The sequence below is a fragment of the Pogoniulus pusillus genome, chromosome 27, assembly GCF_015220805.1.
Source record: "Pogoniulus pusillus isolate bPogPus1 chromosome 27, bPogPus1.pri, whole genome shotgun sequence".
Lineage (NCBI taxonomy): Eukaryota > Metazoa > Chordata > Aves > Piciformes > Lybiidae > Pogoniulus > Pogoniulus pusillus.
This window is the reverse complement of record NC_087290.1, coordinates 10,613,513-10,634,595: the sequence shown is the minus strand read 5'-3', so window position 1 is coordinate 10,634,595 and position 21,083 is coordinate 10,613,513. Positions and strand designations below refer to the sequence as shown.

Genomic DNA, 21,083 nt, shown 5'->3' with positions numbered 1-21,083 from the left:
CATGGGGCTGGGCTGGCTCCTATCACACAGCGAGAGGAAATATTTCTGCGGAGAGAGGCAGAGGGCAGGGGTGCACAAGGATGTCTGCTGCATGTCGCAGGCAGCACACATCCTGCATCACCACGGAGCGATCCTCAACTGGTGCCTCTCGAGCACTGCAGGCATTGCCAGCACTGTCTGAATACAGGGCTAATAAGATAGTCAGGAGGGATCTGAACGAGCAGCTCAGGATAAAAGTTGTCCACAAGACACTTACTTGTCACCTGCCATCTTACACCTGCTGAAAGTCTCATTACTTGATTGCAGCATCAGCTCTTCAAACAAACTTCCCTGCGCTCCCTGTCAATCACACCCACCTGCAGCAACTGTGATCCAGGAGCAGCCTCTGGCACGGAGAGAAACAAAGCCATGGAAATAGTGGCAGGAGGAAACGAGAGGTGGGCTGGTGAGACATCGCTGCCACCAGCCCCTTGCCCTGCAAGGAAGCATCACATGGGAGGGGCAGGGAGCAGAGAAGAGCATCTGCTTGCTGAGTTTGATTTTACAAATGAACTTCACCCACCTGCAGAGGTTATCTGCCATTCTGTGCCACTGTCCAGGCACTCCAGCTGATAGTCCAGGGCCTTTGCTGTCCAGTTCAGTAATGGCCAGAAACAGGTTGTCTAAACACCAGCTGACAGCACATTTGCTTCAGCTGCACTGAACTACAACACATGGCTCCCACAGAGAAAGCATCCCCTTTCCCCTCAGACTATAGCCAGAAAAAGCAAACATCAAAACTTGGCCACTGATGGCCCCTCTTTCTGACTCAGAGAGATCCGACAGTAGACCTTCCCATGTACTGGTTGTTGTCATGGCAAGCAGAGTGGGGAAAGAACAACATAAGAGGTGCTTAGTCCTTGACACGCTCCATCCTTGGACTAATGGCACCTCCCCAGCAAAACAATCCCAACAGCAATTATCGAGGTGCTTTCAGCACGGGAAATGCAACAACAGATTAAAAAGCCATCTGAAACCTTGAAGCTGAATGCTGAGTGGAAGGCAGCAAGGCGCAGGCAGGGCTGCTTGAGCTCAGTGAACAATACGGAGCCGCTGCTCTGTAGGCAAAGGCAAATGGACCCTGACCGCCCAACTGGGGTGAGGCATGAGGTGCAGAACATCAACCACTGCTGCTTAGTGGTTACAACATGGAAAACCTTCCACAGAGGGGCTGAGGAGCAGACCTGTGCCCCTGCCATCACCACCACAGGGTACCAAAGAGGGCAAGACAAAAGATGACTGTCAAGTGCAGAATTCAATCCTGCCCCAGCCATGTGAATCACCATTCCACTGGCTGGATTATTTTCTTTCCTTGCTGGAGCCAGCTCAAGGATTTGGAGAGCATCTGCAACCTGGGAATGGAAAAAACCCTTTTTACTGTTTCAGAAACAGCAAGCAGTTGTTACTGAGCCAAAGCTTTATTGTTTCCAGTAGGTAAAACACTACAGAAGAGTTGTAAGGGATGGAGACAAGAACAACAAAATAATAGAACACAAACAACCAGAGCAGACTGAACACAACTCACTGAGTCCTTTTGGCCCATCTTGAGCCAACACAAAAGGCAGTCAACCGCTACAGGTTTGGGACAATATTCCAACAAAAGCTACAAAACACAACCAAGAGAGAGACAAAGAAAGCAAAAGTGGCCTCTAACAGAAAATATGAGCACAGAGCTGCAAAAGTCTCTCTATCACATCCAAATGTGGCTACATCACGTTCGGGTTCTCCTGGGCTAGATCCATCCCTCAACCCAAAAGGAGTCTTTCCATAGATGACTGAACAGTTCTGGTTCAAACTCAGGTGGAATTACTCCATGGAGGTAAGATAAAGAAGAAAGAAAGTTTTCCAGTGTCACTGGTTCAAAAAGCAGTTCCAAATTTATCTAAGCATTTAAAAAAACCCTAGTCTCAGTTAAAAATCAAAGCAGCACAGCAGGCCAGCAAGGGTCACCAGGCTCCTGTGCAGACCTGGCAACCCACAGTGCAGTAAATGGCTGTGGGAAGTGGGAGTGAAAATGTGACTGACCTGCCTGTACTACCCAGGAATGAAGCACAGGAAATGCAAGAAGAGTTAGAAATGACATGTTCAATTTTCAAGTCTCTCCAACTCACAGTGCAGAGTTTTTGGATGAGAAAGTAACATGTTTAAAGAAAATTGAGTCGATTTTTAAGTGTCTTTTTCCTTCTCCTTCTCCTCCAGAATTAACTTATGCTGGCAGGCCAGGCTGGCTGAGGCACTGCAGTAATGACAGCATGAGCAAGACAGCCTCAGTAGGACTGTCAAAAGCTCCAAGGCAAGACAGGAGTTTTTTAGTGGCAAAACACTTCTGAAATTGAAGACCCTACAGTTCTCAGAAGAAAGAGCATGACCTCAGCTCTGAAACCACGCTGCCACTTCAGCAAGAGCTGAGTTCTGGGTTTACCTTTCCAGAGACAGCTAATAATTCAGGCATTACCCCTTTCTCTGGTCAAGCCTCGGTGGCCAGGTTTCAACAACACAGAGCATGACACAGCATCCCTCTGTGGAGAGCCTCATCCCTCGCTCTCTTCAGGGCTGACGTTGTGAGGCATACATTGAGTAATTTCTGTCTGTGCCCACATCATCCAGAGGTTTTGTTTTCATTTTCAAAGGAGCAGAAACGAATCGCAGAAGAAGAGCTGGAAGGGTTTTCCCAGCAACCTGCCACAGCACATTAGCCAGAGAGGCAGCAAGGGAATGGTCCTCTGTTGGGCCATGTCCATTTAGAAAGAAAGTTAAGGATTGATTTCCGATCTCCTGTTCGAGTGTTCCAGCACCCAGTCTCATTTATCTTCATACTGCAGCCATTTGTAAGAGCATATACTACATGAACACAAAGTGCCCAGCAGCAAAGGAGAACAGAAGAGTAATAACCAAGGGAAAAGGCTGACATTAACAGGCACAAATTGCCTCGAAATCCTTGAATTCAGAAGGAACTTTTTGGCACCATTTGTTTCTTCAGCAAAAGACAGGTCAGATCCAAAGCATTTAATAAAATCCACAGACTCCTACTCGCCTGGTGTTTGTTTTGTTCAGGCCTTCAAAGATTTAATGGCTCTAGAGATGTCAGGTAATTTGATTTTTCTTATGTCAGGCCTTGGAGGGGAATTGTCCATTCTGAAGAATAAGTAGATCTAGGACATGCAGCTTTCTACAGCCTGACTCGTGATGACATCATCACAGCCAGTCAGACTCACAGGAAAAAGGTAAAACAAAGGCCCCTGCTCATGCAGAAGATGACATGGTGTGCATGTGGGAGGAGAATCTGCAGAGCTAGACAGGATCACATCATCTGAAAGTTTTTATCCAGCTGGGGTGCACAAAGGCAGCCAGCTGAGCCATGAGGTGGTGGGCATCACTCAAAGGGTGCCCATTATCCCACTGCCAAAGCATCACCCTCACCACAGGACATGCAGGTCAGTGCATAGCCAGAAGACCTAAGAACTGATAAGAAACTTCTTTGAATATTTTCTCACTAACTGCAGTCTCCCTGAGCAGCCAGTCCTGCCAATGAGAGAGACCTCAGGAGCACAACTTCACCAGGATGCTCCCACCAAATTCATACCAAGTCAAACCAGAAACACACAAGAGACAGCCTGGGTCCATGGGAGTCAAGAGCAAACTGGAGTCCTGTTCTCACCCTTGGGATTCACAGAGGGAAATTCACCCTTGAGCTGAGAAGCAGTGAAAGAACGCAGTATCCTCAGGGACCTATTCAGTCCTCCTCAGTCATTCTATTCAGGGACACAGGACTGAATTTTCCTTTCTCCCAAAGACTGCAAGGCCAGGACCAGCAAAGGCAGCACACATTCCTGTAGCTCCAGCAAGCACTTTTTGTGCCATTTCCAAGCAAATACGGGTCTGGACCCCACAGCAGCACCATAGAGCACAGCAACCCTCTCTGAACAGCACCCCAAAGAGCAGGTCAGTCAGCAGAAGGGGAAGCCAGACCAAACCATAAACCAGATCAGTGAGGCAGAGAGGACGACAGGTAGGTGCTTTCCCAGGTGCCACTGTGCTGCTAACACCTGTGCAAAACCTGTCATCATAAAGTCACCACAGGCAGCAGTTGTCATCCAGAGTGAGGTCTGCAGGAGTGGGCACGGGGTGAGAGTTGGATGCAGGCAAAGCAGCTCCATCTTCACCTCTGTCAGCACCGTGGTCTGCTGTGGATGCGCCGTTTGCCTTCAAAATACACAAAGACAGAAGTTTTGTTTGGAAAGCATTGGAGGGGAGAAACTGGCAGAGTTATTTTATGTCGCTTTTGCATCCTCAGTGCTGTTTTAAAAGCTTCCTAAAAATAATGAAGAGAATGCCTATGCACCATTACTCCACACTCTGTCAGCAGTCAAGGCCCATTAAACTTTATTAAAGACAGGGGAAAGAAATGGGGAAAGAAGGACAAAGGAGGAGTTGTACTGCTATTGCTGCTCCTCTGGTACATGCTTCCATCCAAGAGCCAAGTCAGACAGAACGTCAAGCCTCAGCAATCAAAGGTTTCCCAACTAGGTGACAGCACCCATATGTCTCAGAGCATGTCCTCCACGTGATCCTCCTGCCCTCTGGGTGCTTAGACCACAGTCAGGAGCAGACTGTAGTCCTTGCCCATGGCTGAGGATGGGTGCAGGACAGCAGCACTCTGCTGCAGAAGGCTCTCTGGTGCCTGTCAGCTGAACAAACCTGAGCTAATCACTTCAGCAATCTCCAGCGAAAGTCAGGGTCTGCTGGGTGCCAGTTCATGGGGCAAGATGTGAGGCTGGCAGCATGGAGCACTCCAAGGCAGCAGTGGGTCAACACTAAACTTTTCCAGAGGGAAGAAGATACAAATTATGTTGGCTCCTGGAGAAAAGACAGGGCATATTTCCAGCCACCAAGCCCATGTGAAATGTTCCAAGGCACAGGGAGCCCTGCAAATTCCTCCCACCAGCTACTGGCTGACATCCCAGCTGAAAGATAACCTTCCAATCCATAAAACCTCTCAGTGTGTTTACAAAGACTCCAAAATCCAGACTTTTAACTTCTATATTATTGCCTTCCTATGCTCTTTCCTTTATGCTTTGTTTAGAATGATACCAACCATTGCCCTCAGTGCAAAACGCCAAATAGAGGGTTGGAAGCGCAAGGACTAAACGGATTTCAAAGGGCAGAGAATAAGTCTAAGGACGTGAGGGGCAGGAGGCCAGACAGGCTGTTTGATCAAAGACCACAGCACAGACCTCTGCAATCTGTAAGAAAGGCACAAAAATAGGAGTTTCATCTTCAGCAGCAGACTTGTTTCCAGATGTATTGAATGCAAGAGACAGGAGCATAAGTCTTTGTCACTCCTCCATTTTCAAGGAAAGTAAAAAAATCCTCACTTTAAAACTCCATCAAGAATCACAGAACTAGTGGAAGTCGTTTGTTCTTCAGGTACTTGTGGCTTTAGTCACTTCACTTCAAGGGAGACTTAAAAGAGCTGAAAACGTTTTGGTTCTGCCACCTGAGGATGAAAATACTTTAATTCCTTAAATCATGGGAAGGGGCAGATGCTTCTCCTGAGGTTCGTGTTTACAAACCCTGCGTGTCTGGAACGCAGAGCTTGAATCCTTTCCAAATGCTGTCACTACTCGAAGCCATGTTTTATTTATAAATACAGCAGGACCACTCGGTGCTCTGCAGCACCAATACAGGGAGACAGAGACAGCTCAAAGCTTCTCAGCCATGAAGGCACAAGTCAATTTTTTCACTTTGTGGAAGAGGGACAACTCACCCTCCTCGGCAGCAGGAAAACTCAATCTCGTGGCAGTGGCAGCAAGCTTTGACACAAAGGGGGGCACACAGCAGTGCACAAAGATTGGTAAGGCAGCCAGTGCAGGAAGCAGAGGCGGGGAGGGGTTGGGTGTGAAGGTCTCCCCTCTACATCTCACCTCCCTCTTCCTTCCTACCCTGTGTCCTCAGTGCAGGGGTTGCAAACACAGCTCCCCTGTGTGGTTACCCATCTATTCCACCCTGCTGCAAAGCCAGCCTTGGAAGCCTGTGCTGTCTGGCTGTAGCTCACACGGATGAGAAGAGGTGTCTAAAAGCAGTCAAGCAACTTTTTCACCAAACACAAGAAAACAAAAGTCACCTCCCCAAAGACTGCCATGAAGAAAGTCATTAAGAAAATTACTATCCCATTCAGAGCCTAATTACTGTTAGGACAATTTTTTCTCTACATGGAATGGAGAAGTTAGACCCACTGAAGCAAAATGTTACCTCCTCATTGTCCCTGAGGGAGCAGAACAGACATCAGAGAAATAGAAGAGAAGAAAAATGAGAAGTTAATGCTTTAACTTCAAAGATACCCTGAGAATTTCCTGCCATGAAAATAATGCAGAATGGCTCTGCCTGTCTCATGTATTAACAGCTTGCATATTTATGAGCAAAGGTTCATGCCTGCCCCAGCCAGGGAGGCACTGAGCCACAGAGAGAGTGACACCACCTCACTTCTAAATCCAGACAGTTCCTGAAAGACATGGCATAAATCTCCCCAAATTAAGAAAGCTGGAAGCAGCATTTCTTGCCCATCTCCCTCAGCTCTAGGCCCTTTTCTCAGCTCTGCTCAGCCTCTCCTAGCATGACAGCTGCAAAGCAAGAAGATGAAGGAGTTATCCAGAAGCTCCAGCTTCAGCATCCTGGGAGAAGGGCCCGGGCTGGCCCTACTGACCTCTGGAGGTCCTTCCTGCTGGTCTCACAATAGGTGCTTGTGATTGCAAGCCACAACATTTCTTAGACCCCATCAGGCGCTACCATCACTGTCTCAGCTCCCAGACTCAGCAAGAGCACTGTTTAATGTGACTGTTTAACTGCCAGCTGCTGCACTGCTCTTTAAGTATTAATAATTTAGACATTGGCAAACAAGCAGAGGTGGGGAGACAGTGATTTGCACTCAGATGTATGCTGCTCATTCCTTAGCTATCTTGTGGCAGCTTTCCCAGTCTTCCTCTTTGAAGGACAAATAAGAGCCTTCTCCAGCCCCACATCCCACACCAAGCTCATTCAACATTTCCTATCAGCAAGCTGCTCAGGTGACCCACAGGATATCAAACAGGATTGACCTGTTCCTGAGACAAGGTCTTTGGGAGACTCTGAGGACCCCATTAACTGATTCCCACCAAAATAGAACTTGCTACCGATCTGAGGTAAGATGCCTTTTGCTCTTAATCTACCCCCTACAGCAGCCAGGTCCAAGCTGAAAGATGTTATCTCCATTAAAAGCTCTGCATGGGCTCAAGGAAACCGCTGTAAGATATTGATGATTTCTTTGTTTAATTCTGTTTGATACTCCCTTTCCTTATCAAAAATGTCACTTTTAACGGTTGTGAGGATTCTGCTCTTTTTAAACCAAGGCTCCTCTTAACATATCAGCTGTACAGCCAGAACAAGGTGAGTCACCTCCCTAGCTGGGGGCAAGCAAGGGGAAAAAAGATCATTCTTCTTTCTTCTTTCCTGTGTGCAAATTTCATTGGCTTTAAGATAAAACATTCTCCATATTAAAAAAAAAACAACCCACACTCGACCTTCCCCTTTACAGCTATCAGAAGAAGAAGAAACACCAGACCCTCGGAAAATGATGATTTTTGAAAGGGTTTGAAAGCAGGGGGTGAAAAAAAAGAAAGAAAAAGAAATTGGCAGCCTCTCAACTCTCCACTCTCCCCTGCAACTTTGGCTCATGGGCTGAGGTTGCCTAAATCCCAGAGCAGCTCTGACAATGAGTCACTTTATGACAAACCCCAGGCTTCATTATCTGCCTCACCAAACCCCAGCCGGAGCAGCACACTAGAAATCTACAAACTCTCCTTAATAGCTCTTGTTTTCCCTCTGCTGCATGACCATGCTTGAGACTTAAACAGCTAAAGACTACGAAAGCACAGCTGCCTTTGCAGTACCACTCCCAGCTCTGGCTGCAGCCTGAGATTTCAGGATGCCAGTGTTCTACAAAGTCGCACTTGAGACTGGATTTAGAGCAGAGGTGAGAAAAAGAAGTGAAAAGAAAGTCACCGGTAGAACAACACCTGAGGTGTTAATATGAAGCAAAATTTGCTCCCAACAGTGTTAAAAAGTTGCAAGGCTTTCAGAAAAGGTAGAGCAAAATCTCCCTTTAATTTCCCCATTCTCCAGCAGGGAATCAGCAATTTAAATGAGAAAGGATCTTTGCCCCTTGTTCTGCTTTTGGATCAGAGCAGAGCACAGGGACTGTCCCACAGGCAGGGAAAAGAGTTTTGCCCAGCATCTCCAACACTCTGCAGAGATGAAGAGCAAAGGCAGCATCTGCTTTTCAGCAAATAGGGACCCATTATGAAAAGCCCTTTGCAGAGAGACAAAGCTCTGATCTAAGGATTGGGAGAGGCACTGCCACCTGCCCCGAGCCTCCCCAAGCATTTGCACACCCCAAACCTCCAGAGCACACGAACCCCTCTGAAGAGCAAGACACTTCCTAGGGGCCTGCAGTTCTGATTTTGTTCCTCTATTCCTCTGCTGGCAAAGCACAGGGCATGCAGCATTGCAGCCTCCTGGATGCCTGATCTCAAACCACCTGCTGCAGAGAAGAGGCCACACAAGAGGTATCGCTGCACAATGCTGATCTCTAAATTCATGTGCAATGGATCGTGGCTGCACAGAGCTCACTGCACAGAGCACACACTGGCAGCATCTCTCTGGCTGGCAACGTGAAGTGCTCTCAGAGTGAACCAGCACTGACCATGCTTAGCCCTGGGGCTCCCTCGCTGTACAGAGGCAACACCACATCCTGAACATACAAGAGGGAAAATAACCCCTATTCTGCATTCCCTCTCTCCTCCCCACCCTGAAGTGCTGCAGGTGACCTGTGCTGTGGAACAGAGCACACAGCCATGGCAAACACAACACAGGCACAGCATGTGCCTCCCACAACATGCTCAGATATCAGCTTCACCTCCTTGCAGACACCTTAGGTAGAACCTCTAACGCTGCCAGCACTCATGCTGTGCCAAGGCATAGTGCCAGGACAAGCTCAGAGCCAGCCAGCCACTATGTAGCCCATCCTGTCACCTCTGGCAGTCATAGGGCCGTAGCTGTAGTTGCCACCTAACTCCCTGTATGTCCATAGCAGCTCTTCAGCCCAGGAAGATGTTTGGCTCTCTGAAGTGACCCTTCTTCACTTCTCAAGCCCGTGCCAACTGCAGTCACCTCTGGCTTCATTCCCATCCCCGCACATTTGAGCAGGAATACTTCTGCCTCTCTGTGCCTCCCTTTCCAGGCTCTGGGAGGCACAGGACTCTTCTACCAAGGCACTCTCTGCTGCAAGCACCTCGGTGGAAAAAAGCAGCCTCTTCTGCAGGCAGACTGGGAAATAAATGACCCCAGCTACAATAAAGAATGTTACAGATACTCTCTAGGCAGCCAACCTAGCTTAACCTTTTCCTTAGCACCATCCTCCCTACATCTCAGGGACCATTTTAACTGGGCTCAGGAGATTGCTCATTTTTTATGTTCATGATGCCTGTCATTTTTAGCTCTCCCTCACTTAGCAAAGAGAGTTCCCAGTGGAAAGCACTGACCCCCTTGTGCCAAGCTTTGCATACGAGGATTTTAGTAGGAAAAAGGCACTTTTTGCCTCCAAGAAATTGTTTGCACTGTCACGGCCTTGCAGCAGTTAGTTCAAACAGCTGGCAGGAAACCTCCAAAGTGCTAATCACTGTACAAGCACACAATCCAGGTGAGTATCCATCCAGACCTCAGCACGGCTGTGTAGCACCAGCTGAAAAAGTACCCAAAGGGTCACACCTGCTACCCAACACCTTCTACTTCAATCCCACAGGACAACCTGCTACTCCACCACAGCAGGAACCAGCTGTCACCAACAACCACAGCCAACAGGGGCTTAAAATAAACCACCCAGTCCAGGGCAGCAGGATAATCCAGAGAGAGGACAGACAGAACTCATCTGCTTTGCTGTGCAAAACCTAAAAAATGAAGGAAAACTGCAAATCCCTGAAGCCTGGGGAGGGCAGGAAGAGCAGGAAAACAACTTGATGCTGGCTATTTCTAGCAGGAAGCGTGGGGAGGGGAACTCTCACTCCATGTTGCACTAAAGGATAAATCTGCTTTCCCTAATCCAATTTACACCTCAAGGTGCACAGAAGAGGCTCAGGAGCAAAAGGAGGGGCGGGTCACAGGGCAGCAGGAGCGCTCTGGAGGGAGCGGCGCTAAATGATAACTTGGGGGTTACTGAATAGATTAGCAGGAAGCGCAGAGAGAACACATTTGCATCTCCTCCAGCTGCTCCAGATCAGATGAGATAGCAGCCTCTGCTCTCTCAGTCACTTAATTGCTCCAAGGCTGTTGGAGGGGGGAAAAGTGTCAGCTTTTCACACTGCACAGTTCTGGGAAGGGCCATGCTTGGCTTTGAGAGCCATCTAATATTCAGGGGAAAAAATCGTTTGGTCTCATAAAGCTGCTGGTGTTCTGCTTTGCCTTAGCAAAAGCTCAATCTGCCCTGCTGCCTCTGCAGGGCAGACAGCAGCTCCAGGCCTTTGCAGGGGAACGGACCCTGTCTACGGCTGCTCTCAGAGGTGGGTGTAGGCAGCTCCCATCCCAAACGATTACTCATGTTGCAGAAAAGGGAAGGAGTGAGCTGTAATGCTGTGACAGCATCTGCCATAAGAAAAGCAGCAGGGAAAGGGGATCCAAGGCCATAGCTTTGCCAGGTGTGTCTCCGAGAAAAACGTGCTTTGAAACATACCAGCCCCAAAAGCAGAGACCTGCCCAGAGAGGAGGTTCAGCTTACCAAGGACTCTGCTGCCATCGCTGTCACGCCCATCAGCCGGCTGGTCGCTCTGGCAGCTCTCCGTGGCACTGAGGGCAGCACCCTGCTCACTGCCCAGGCTGCTGTGGCTCCCCGAGAGGGTAGGGGAATGGGTGCTCCCCAGTGTCCTGCCCATGGCCTGGCTGGGTTCCCCAATGGGTGCTGCAGGGACACAACATGGAGATGCTGCTGTAGGTGGAAGATGTGAGTGCAGATGCTGGGCTAGGTCCTAAGAGAAGCAACCTCCCCACGCCCACACAGGCAGCCTGAAGAGCAGGATCAAAATCTGGTTTCCCTTCTCTGCTACTAAAACAGCACCAATGATGCCAGTGCCATATAGCCAGGAGCAAGGAGCTGGCCAGAAGCAGCTCCCAGCTGCAAGGGCAGACCCTGAAACACTGTAGGCAATGGAACAACAGATCACCTCTTTGACCCACTGATACTACCCCAGTGAGAAACGATGAGATGCTCCTCAGCACAGCCACAGCCAGTGGGCTGCACCAGCATAGGGTAGGCATGAAGCTGAGCCAAACTGCACAGTATCAAGAGTCAAATACTCAAACACTTTAAACTTCCCAACCTCCAGCCACAAGGAAGAGCAGCTCCTCACCCAGCCCTGCTCGATGCTTTGTGCTTCGTGAGCCTTTTGACCCCACAGGTAAGGATTTGTCATCCAGACTGGAGGAACTCAACTCCGAGTCGCTCTCACTGTCAGTAGAAACCACTGCAGAAAAGATCAGGGGGGAGGAGAGGAGAGAGACAGTTATTCACAATGTTCATAACACTTGCCAAGGAGAGTGCCAGATGGATCCAAATAAAACATGAACAAATGCTGACTTGCTGATCACGTTTCTCCCTCTCCAAAAGGAGCCCTACCTGCAGTTCCCCCACAGCTGTTCACTCTTCCTCTCAAAAATATGATTTTAGTCTTTACAGATTATTTATAACTCTGCTGCACACACTGCAGTGGTGCCAGCATCTGAAGCAGATGTGCACACCACCAGTGCTTCTCTCCTAAATCTGACTGGGACCACACCACACTGCTCCTGTACCAAGCCTTGCTGGCCCCAACTCTCTGCTGCCAAAGCAAGAGCCCTGCAGGGTGGCTGGTCCAGGAGCTGAGCTCTGCTGACCCCATGCCAGCACACTGACCCTGCTCCTCCCCATGTCTGCCATGTCCCATGGGGAAGTGACATACTAAGGGTTGGGTACAAGCTGCATGTGAAGGGGTCCTGGCTGCAATGTAAAAGTATCCATGCCAGAGTAAAGTGAGGAGAGGGTCTGGCTTCCTCTAAGCTGCCTTTCAAGTGCAGCAGATGCCCTGTGGAGTCTCTGGATCAATGAGGAAAACAGCAGATAAATCCTGAGCACATCAAATAAACCCCCCCTGCAGCAACTAAATGAAGAAGCAGCCACCTTCAGCTTATCATCCATTCTACACTCAGCCCTATCAGCACTCTGCCCACAACTCTGCCCCCAAGGCTTCAAAGGCAAGGGTTGCTCCTCTTCCTCAAGGAGACTGTTTCCCTCATTTCAAGGTCACTGCTCTTTCTTCTTTTTTTTTTCCTCCCCTGAATCCTGGCCTAATCCTGCTGCTTTCCACCCTCCATAGTTTCCACAAGAGCTGAAGGAGCTTCGTTTTGCCAGACACAACTTCCCAAATTGGCAGGTTGTTTCCACTTTTCCATGCAATTATGCAAGCACCTCTGCTGCGTGTGTTGGTCTAAAAGATAACTCGACTGCCAGCTGCTCTGGGTAAAATGAGAACGGTGTTTTTCCATCTCCAGGGCTTTTGTAATGGCCTGAGCTCAGAACAGAAAGAAAAGGACTGAGGAGGAAGGGAACAGGAAAGCAACTATCTTCTTGTTTGGAGGACTGCAGCCGCAGCATTGGTCTGTCTGACCACAGCAGGTACTAGTTGTCCTGGCAGCCCAGAAGCCATTTCAAACAGTGGGTCACAATTCCTGGTAGAAAGCATAGTACTTGGGATACAGAACAGGCAATGCTGCAACCCACAGCCTCTGCTGTAGAATAAGGAAGCCCCAACTATTGCTTTGTATCTGTAAGCTTACATTTCTGAGAGAAATGAGTTCCCTGTGCTACCGAACAAACCACTTTGCCTCCACACTGCATTACTCAGTGTCCAACCTCACGGTGCTGCTGAGCTCAGGAGGGACACGGCTGCAGTGGTACAAGATGACAGCTGTGAGAGAGCAAAGTGAGCTTACTGTTACCTCTGTACCACCCCTAAAACTCACTGCACACACTTAGCAGAGCTACAAACCATCTACCGCTGCCCAGGACAGGAGGACAACTATTCCTCCCCTTGCACAGGCTGTCAAGCACTCCTGCCAAGGCAGCCTGCAGACACTCCTGTGTTCAGGCAGCAAGCTGCACTACAGCAAATATTTTATTAAAATAGAAAAAAATATTAATACCTCAAACAGTGCTTTTCTGGAGTTAACATCTCTGAGGATATTAAAGCTGGCTGCCACTGTTATTGCAAAGCGTTATTGAAGTTGCCCTGGAAAGCAGCTCCCCACGCACACCCTGCTGCTGGCAAGTGCTGTGCCAGGGGCAGGCTGCCAGGCCTCCTCCTAGCTGCCCGCACAGCCTTCCCCGGGCACCAGCTCCTCCTGCGCCCGCAGCCTTCCCCGGGCACCAGCTCCTCCTGCGCCCGCAGCCTTCCCCGGGCACCAGCTCCTCCTGCACCTGCAGCCTTCCCTGGGCACCAGCTCCTCCTCTGCCCGCAGCCTTCCCTGGGCACCAGCTCCCCCTGCGCCCGCAGCCTTCCCCGGGCACCAGCTCCTCCTGCACCTGCAGCCTTCCCCGGGCACCAGCTCCTCCTGCGCCCGCAGCCTTCCCCGGGCACCAGCTCCTCCTGCGCCCGCAGCCTTCCCCGGGCACCAGCTCCTCCTGCGCCCGCAGCCTTCCCCGGGCACCAGCTCCTCCTCTGCCCGCAGCCTTCCCTGGGCACCAGCTCCTCCTGCGCCCGCAGCCTTCCCCTCCTCGCGCCATTAAAAATGGGAGCTCTCACCTGCAGGAGAAAGGGGCTGTGGAGCTTCCCAGAGTGAAGCCCTGTTACAAGCAAGGGGCTGCACTTCTGGCTATGAGTCTTCAAAGAACAGCTTCGGGTTTGGCTTTTGCTGTCTTAAAGGCAGCTTCACCACTTCACAGAGCTCCCTGGGAGAAGTTTGGGACTGCACATAAACACTGTTAATAACGATCCATACACAGCAGTATGGATTTTTTGGCTATAAAATCCAAATCTCAGCTGTGAATTACTGTGACCATCCCACTGCCCAATGCCTTCAGAAAATGCACTCCTGCCCCACTTGGCCATACTGGATTCATAAAATCCATCATTGCTTTGGAACAGCTCCTTCCTCCATGAACCCATTACAAATGCTGGAAGTGAGGATTCATATGGAGAAGGTGAATCAGTGGAGATGACTTTAGCTGCTTTCCCTTCTGCCTTTCAGCAGCGCAGAGAGCACCAGTACAAGAGGAGGAAAATATTAATGACACAAAGGCATTCGCACCACGGGAGCAGCCCTGTCTGCTCCCATTTCCTCTGCTGCCAGCAACAGCGTATTTTACTCACGGCATCAATGTTTCCCTTTAAGGTAATTTTTCTCCCTAAGCTCCCAGACCTTCGGCTGGCACTTCCCAGATCCCAGAAGTCATAAATCTGGTGTTCCAGCAGTTGCTGATATATCAATAAGAGTCGTCGGGCAGCTGTACTTTCAGCTAACATAACAGATTTATCCCTCTCTGTTCCAGCTGACTGAAAGAAAAGGCTCATTTAAAAAACACATTGAGATAAAACTCAAAGCAAAAGCATAATTCTCACAGGGAATGGGTCACTCATCCAGGGCCTGAACTCCCCCGTGGCTGCAGCCTGAGCCCTTGATCCTTCCAACATGTGGTTCAGTCTTCAAGCTGGCACAGAGAGCCACAGAGAACAGTGGAGAGTGACCAGGCTGCACTTAACCCCAGCAGCAAAGGATGTGCTGAGGCCAAGAGGAAAGGAGCACTTGGCTGGGACTGAGCTTTAACATTCACTGTGTGCACTTGGCATGAGCACAGCTGCCATGGCAAGAGCCAACCACACTCCCTCCTGCTGCCTGTTGCAGGGCAGAGCTCAGTCTCTCTGTGCACTCAAAGCTTGGCACTTCTTGCAGCTTCCAAAGCCACAGAACAAACACATGGGCACTCAGGGGCACCCCACAGCTCCCACCAGCCACACATGCCCAGCACAGCTCAGCTGTGCTGGATGAGCAGGCTGAGCACAAGCCCTTGAGCACCCAACTGCCCTGCAGCACCCAGATCATCCCTTGCAAACATGCCTCTGGGCAGTGGAGATGCTGACAGCTCCCATTCCCTGCAGGTGGGAGGGTCAGAGATGAAGTTTTATCACGACCCAAGCGTCATACCAAGTGCAGCTCCTAGACAAGCCCATACCCAGCATTGCTTACAATTGTGAGGACATCTCCAAGCAGGGGAAGGTGACCCAACTGTTCTTCCCAGAAGCAGCACAGCCCAAACTTGTAGAGAAGTTGGACAGTCCCATTCATGGCCTGCAAAACACCTGATGTGCTCCAGCATGCTCCTCTCTGCTCCATCACTCAGGGACTTGGCCTCCAGCACACAGATGCTGGACTAAGCTGCTGCATTGCCCTGCCCAGCCGCTCCTCTCTGCTCCGACTGCGCATTGCTTGGCAACAGGACCGGAGCACACTGCAAGGGAGAAACCACCAAAGACCGAGCAGGCAGCCCTTGTGCCAAACAGTGCAACAGCTCAGGGATCACATTTCTGCTTTCTACCCAGATGCTTCACATTTCTTTCTGCAGGACTCAGAGTTGGGAAGAAGGAAAGCCCTGCTGCTTAGTGCTCCCCACCCTGTGCCTGCCCCATCCCATCTGACCGGGTGCAGAAACCCACCCACATTCCACCACATGGAGCAGAGCTGTTCACCAGCACGAGAAATATTCCTGCTATTCTCCCCATGACAATACATTTGTGCCTTAACTAATAGCAGAGTTCCCATGGCAACTGCTTGTTTATTACAGAAAAACTAAAGGCAATGGCAAATCCCAATGTCAGTGAGCACGAGAGAAATAATGGGTGTGTAAACCCATAAAACTTCTTCCTGGTGGCTTTGGCTTTTCTTGCAAAAAGCACATCCCTGTGTTCCCTCACTCCTGCTGCCCTCCCACCCTCCTACAGCTGGAGCAGCTGGCACTCAGGGCCTGGCTCTGATCCCTTCCTTTTGAGGAGGAAAAGGGACAGTTGAGGTTTGGCTCATGCCTGATGAAAGGCAGCTCATGGCATAGAGAATGTCGAAGAGACAACCATAGTTCCTCTCCCCTAGGCTCTTCAGAAGCTGGGACATGGCTACACCTATAGTGCTCCTACCTGGCTTGAATCCCTTAATAGCTCAACATTGGCTCCTTCAGCACCTTGGGAAGTGAGTGGAGGGGTTAGACATGGCTGGCCAAGATAAGCCCCAAGAACAGCCTATTAAGCTCAGGCACATTAAATGCCAGAGCCTGTTCCTGAGAACATCCTGCCAAACAAGCAACAAGGCTTCGCTCCGAGCCCAAGGACGCATTCAGATGAGAGTGCATGAGGTGTGAGCTGACAAAAGGCATCAGCCAGGCAGAGGTAAGACTGGCTGCTGTCAGCCACAGCCTTGTGAAGCTCAGCCCTGGCCTAGCTGAAGATTCATGCCTACAGTATCACAGCTGCATCATCCCAGCAGGGGAAGGAGGCTGCCCTGCACGTTGCAGAGGTTTCAGATGACAAACAGCACAAGTCCCAGCACTGGCAGGTGAAAAAGAGTTAAACGAAGGGGTGAGCTGTACAAGCTTCCAGCTCAGAGATGAATTACAGCTCACAGTGCCCATTGAAAGCTGTCCAGAGGACAGGCAGCCTCACACAGAAGGGCAACAAGAAAGTACCAGAAAATAAAACCATAAATTATTATTATCCAACCCATGAAACAGCAGCCAGCCAAAAATCTGAGCACAGGGAGAAAGGCTGATCACCATCCACAGCAAAACTTACTAAAGGCTACTTTGCTCTCCATCACCTGTTCCTTTGCCGTTATTTAGGGTGAAGGCTAACTCAAGTAAAAATCAGAACTAACAGACCAGGTCTGGGCCCAGCATCTCTGACTTTTAATGTTGCCTGTATCACATGATCAGAAAATGCCTTTATCATCATCAGCTCATTTACTAAGACAACTCCTTCCAAGCATCTCCTGAAGGGAAGCACAACCATCTATTGTTGACCTAATTTGTCTTTAATTACAAAAGTTACAGCAGGGCTGGAAGTGTTTTCCTAGCTGGGGCCTGAGGAGAAGCTTTGTAAGTCCAACTCTCCTGAGTCCTCTTTATTATAAGTTTTTTTCCCCTTGCACATCTTGACATGGAAGGGTGCATTCTGCTGGTACACAGAAAAGGTCTTCTCCAATAGAGGGGGTCTAATAGGAAATGACAAAAGGGGAGAGAGGACAGACAGCTCTGCTAAGCCACACCAGAAACAAATGAAGAGAAATCAAAGCATACTGGCAGTGGTTTTAATTCTGCAGCATCCACCCATCACTGTGCTCAATCCTGTCTGCTCAGCTTCTCAATGCCAAGCTGCTGCTTCCCCTCAGCCACACCACTGGAGTGGGCATATGAGCAAGGACAAGGTGGGCAGCTGAAAGAGAGTGGGGAAGAAAGCCCTTCAAGGAAGCATTGTGAAGGGGATCTGATGGAGCAGCAATCCAAGATGTGATACAATGATCTGCTTCAGTTAAGGTCTACCTCATGCAACAGAGATGTGAGTGTTGAAACTCATAAATCTTCAGGCTTGCCAGAGCTAAATCTTCTGGCTCCAGCATTGCACACAGTTAAGTTAATCAACAGCTTCTCCAAGACATTTAAAGAACAACTGAGTCTTCATGCTGTAAACCTCAGTCCCTTCTCCACAAAGCCTGGGGATGAGCTTCACCCTTTACCATCCTCAACTGCTGGGTCAGGAACAAAAGACAGCATCAGCTCACTTCTGCCCACCAACTGTAGAAGAGTATCTCTGCCTACTTGCTCTAAGCCTTGGTAATACCCCAGAGAGATTCTGGTGGGGGTCATTTCTAACCCAGCATAAAGCAACTTGAGTTATCTGCCCAGTGGCACCTTGTGGTGTCTGCTTCATGGTTTGTCCCTCCCTTTGGCAGTCCTAGCAGAACAGCAGGGTTTGCAAGGAACAAAGGAAAGCATGGCTGGACTGAAGGACAGGGAGTCTGGGAGGACTGAGACTTGTCTGGGCCACCACAGTGCAGTTAAGTAACAGTGAAACCTGAAAAGACACCACAGCATGAAAACCCATCACTGCCCACACAAGAAACACACCACATCCTGTGGACTATCACCTTCTAAGAGAGCCACCCCTGTTAGCTAAATCCTGCTAGCAATTGGAGAAACCAGGTCCTTCTCCCCACTGCTTCCTGGATGTGGGGAAGGCAACCAACCTTTTCCCCTGGCCCAAGTGAAGGATCTGCTGGTACCAATGCTCTCTGGCTCCAGCACCACTGGCTCACTTTGCCAAGGCTGTGTGGGCAGCTCACTGGGTTTGCTGCTGCTCTTCAAAGGTGTGATGTACTTGGGCAGCCCTTTGTAGAACCATGCACCAGACCTCTTCCAAACCTGTTAGAGACAGAGACACAAGACCTTAAGCCTAGATTTTTACAGGAAGAGAGCAGAGGCAGAAGTGAAAAAACTCCCCACCAAGTCTGGCCCAACCAATTTCTCCATACCACCCTGACCCCACTCAAACACATGGAGAGTCAAGACCTCCAGCTCAGAGCCCAGTGGTTCCCCTGCACCCTGCAACTACCATAGATCTCAAATTCCTCCCCACACCTTTTCAGCCCAGTGCTACCTTGGTCCTTCTTTCAACACTAATAAAAGATGAAAAATAAGAAAAAACACAACATTTGAATGAGCAACAGGCACAGACTGAAGGAGGAGCAGAGAGTGACCAAGCACACCATGGAGGTTCTTACGTTCTCCAGATCAAGACGAGACACAGTTGGGTCAAACACACATTCCCAGGCTTACTGCAAGGATACCAGGATGAAGTTTCATGCACTGCACTAAGCAGCAGGCAGTTCAGATTCTGCATCTGCTGCTTTCCCATTGGGGATGCACAAAAGGAAAAGCTTCCTGGAGACAGCAGGAATGTGCCACACATTGGAATAGCCTCAAGCACATGCTCTGCTTAGAGTAAAACAAGTTTTGCACCGGCTGGAGGGGCAGCAAATCCTGACACATGTCCTCTTGGGCCATGTCTCTCAGCCTGGGTCGCTTTGCTTCTGAGAGATCCAAACATCAGCAGCAGCAGCAGCTGTGGGGTGCAAGGGGCAAAACCAGGAGAGCAAAAGTGCTGCCTCATGCCACACCAAACAGCACAACCTTGGCATTTATCCCCCAGAGCAGACCAGGCTAAGCCAGATCATCTAATGAGTGTGCCTGAGAATCCTAGAATCAGAAGGACACTCAAACACCTGAATCTGCATCAGGAATCAGACAACCTCTTCTGTAAGGATGTCCTCTGCTCTGCAGTTTAGTTGTAATGCAGCTTATGATGAAGGAGCTCTATTTAGTATATTTAATATAAAGTTTGCTGTGAGCCAGAGGAAGGCAAAAGCATGGCAGTTCAGACAAGGAGAAATGGCTTCTAAAATCCTAATTCTTTTGTGCCTTCCAGCAGTCAAATAATGAGCTAATGAGACAGCTAGGGCAAAACCAAGTTAATATAGTAAAAATATCATTTTCTATTTCAAGCAAGGGGTTAGAAACCTTATATTCCTGTTCAGAGGGAAGGAGATAATCAGTGTTTCTACTCCATGTTCCCAAAGCATTTTGCATATGGTACCATCACAACAGCAACAGGTAAAAATGCAGATCAGATATCCCTAATTAGAGCACTATCTTTGCAATTTGCATTTAAGGCTTAATCAAAGCAGAGGGCAGTGACACCACCTGGCACTCATGACAAGTTCTTCTCATGCTGGCACAAAAAGCAGAACACCACTGTCACCATTTCACTGAGGGGAGGAGATTGCTCAGCAGGTTGCCTGGTTCCTAGACCACAGCCATCAACACAGAGAGCTAAAATCTCTATGTTTGAGGTCTTGAAAGCCACGTGAAGGCAATCTGAATCCACAGGGGAATCTGGCAGCATGTTTTTTAAAAGAGCACCCAGCAGAAGAAACCTCAGCATTGCTGCGGCCCAGGACACACATCAGGTACTGTGAGAGTGCAAGAGAGACACGTGTGCATCTCCACAGCAGCATCTAGAAACTGGGAGGTGAGAGCACCCAGCAATTACACCAACACGACAGCAGGACAGTGAGTCTGGCCTGAGCAAAGAAGCTTAGGAAGCCAATTTCCCAAATGAGAGAAGACTGCAAGTTCTTCTACAGAGGGGGCCTTGGCAGATAGGACATTTTATCAGCTCCTCTACCAACATGCAAAGAACCAAAACAGTGACCCAGCCAGCCAAGGCACAAGCTGATCACAGCTCCTTCTGTCCCCTCTGCAAGCACACAGGGATTGCACGGCATGGGGTAGAGCTTGTACAACAGCACACATCAATGCAGCATGGAGATCCTGGAGGAACACACTCTGCTACCCCTGCAGAGCCAAGGATTGGGATGTATTCTCTAAATCCAGGACAGACATCTCTACCCTATGCTTAGTCCACTGCAACTCAGATAAAGATGCAAGGCTGTGTAAGACCTGGTCTCTCTTATCTGGACTTGCAAAAGCAGGACACGGCAAAACAGGAGCTGCTGCACCCACAGGGTTTGCAGCCCAATCAGCATCTTGCTAAGAGGCTTACTGCACTGGATTGCATGGCTTGAGGAGCTTGTCTGTGCCCTGCCACACACTGGGAAGCTGGGGCACACACAACTTCCCCACAGAAACTGCCAGGAACAAGAAGCCCTTCCTTACAGTCATTCTCTGAACAGGCCTTGCAACATCTGTAATTTAATTTGAAGCACTGAAGAGACCTATTATCTCCAGGCAAGCTACAATTTAGGCACACCATAAAACCAATCAGACACAGCAAGATTGCTCTAAGAAAAGGCTGGTCACCTCCAGGGTTCTCACTACCCCAAGGCAAGTCCAGTTATAGAAAGAGTTAATGATATAATATACTCAGCTC

At 49.4% G+C, this 21,083-nt stretch overlaps 1 protein-coding gene across 4 annotated transcripts in view; it reads right to left on the bottom strand.

Moving 5' to 3' along the window:
• Nucleotides 1–1,438: 1,438 nt before the first annotated feature.
• Nucleotides 1,439–21,083, bottom strand: part of RPH3AL (rabphilin 3A like (without C2 domains)) — a 41,702-nt gene continuing 22,057 nt past the window's right edge. The window contains exons 7-10 of one of the 4 annotated variants that reach the window (XM_064166427.1): nucleotides 18,382–18,556; nucleotides 11,472–11,585; nucleotides 10,844–11,023; nucleotides 1,439–4,242 (exon numbers count right to left, since the gene is read on the bottom strand). In XM_064166427.1, the coding sequence (XP_064022497.1) occupies nucleotides 4,208–4,242; nucleotides 10,844–11,023; nucleotides 11,472–11,585; nucleotides 18,382–18,556 (504 nt within the window). In that variant the 3' untranslated portion in view covers nucleotides 1,439–4,207. Of the gene's footprint in view, nucleotides 4,243–4,384; nucleotides 4,859–5,419; nucleotides 5,537–10,843; nucleotides 11,024–11,471; nucleotides 11,586–16,822; nucleotides 17,350–18,381; nucleotides 18,557–21,083 lie in introns of those variants that run through there. The other 3 variants (XM_064166428.1, XM_064166426.1, XM_064166429.1) reach the window with 3 other exon arrangements.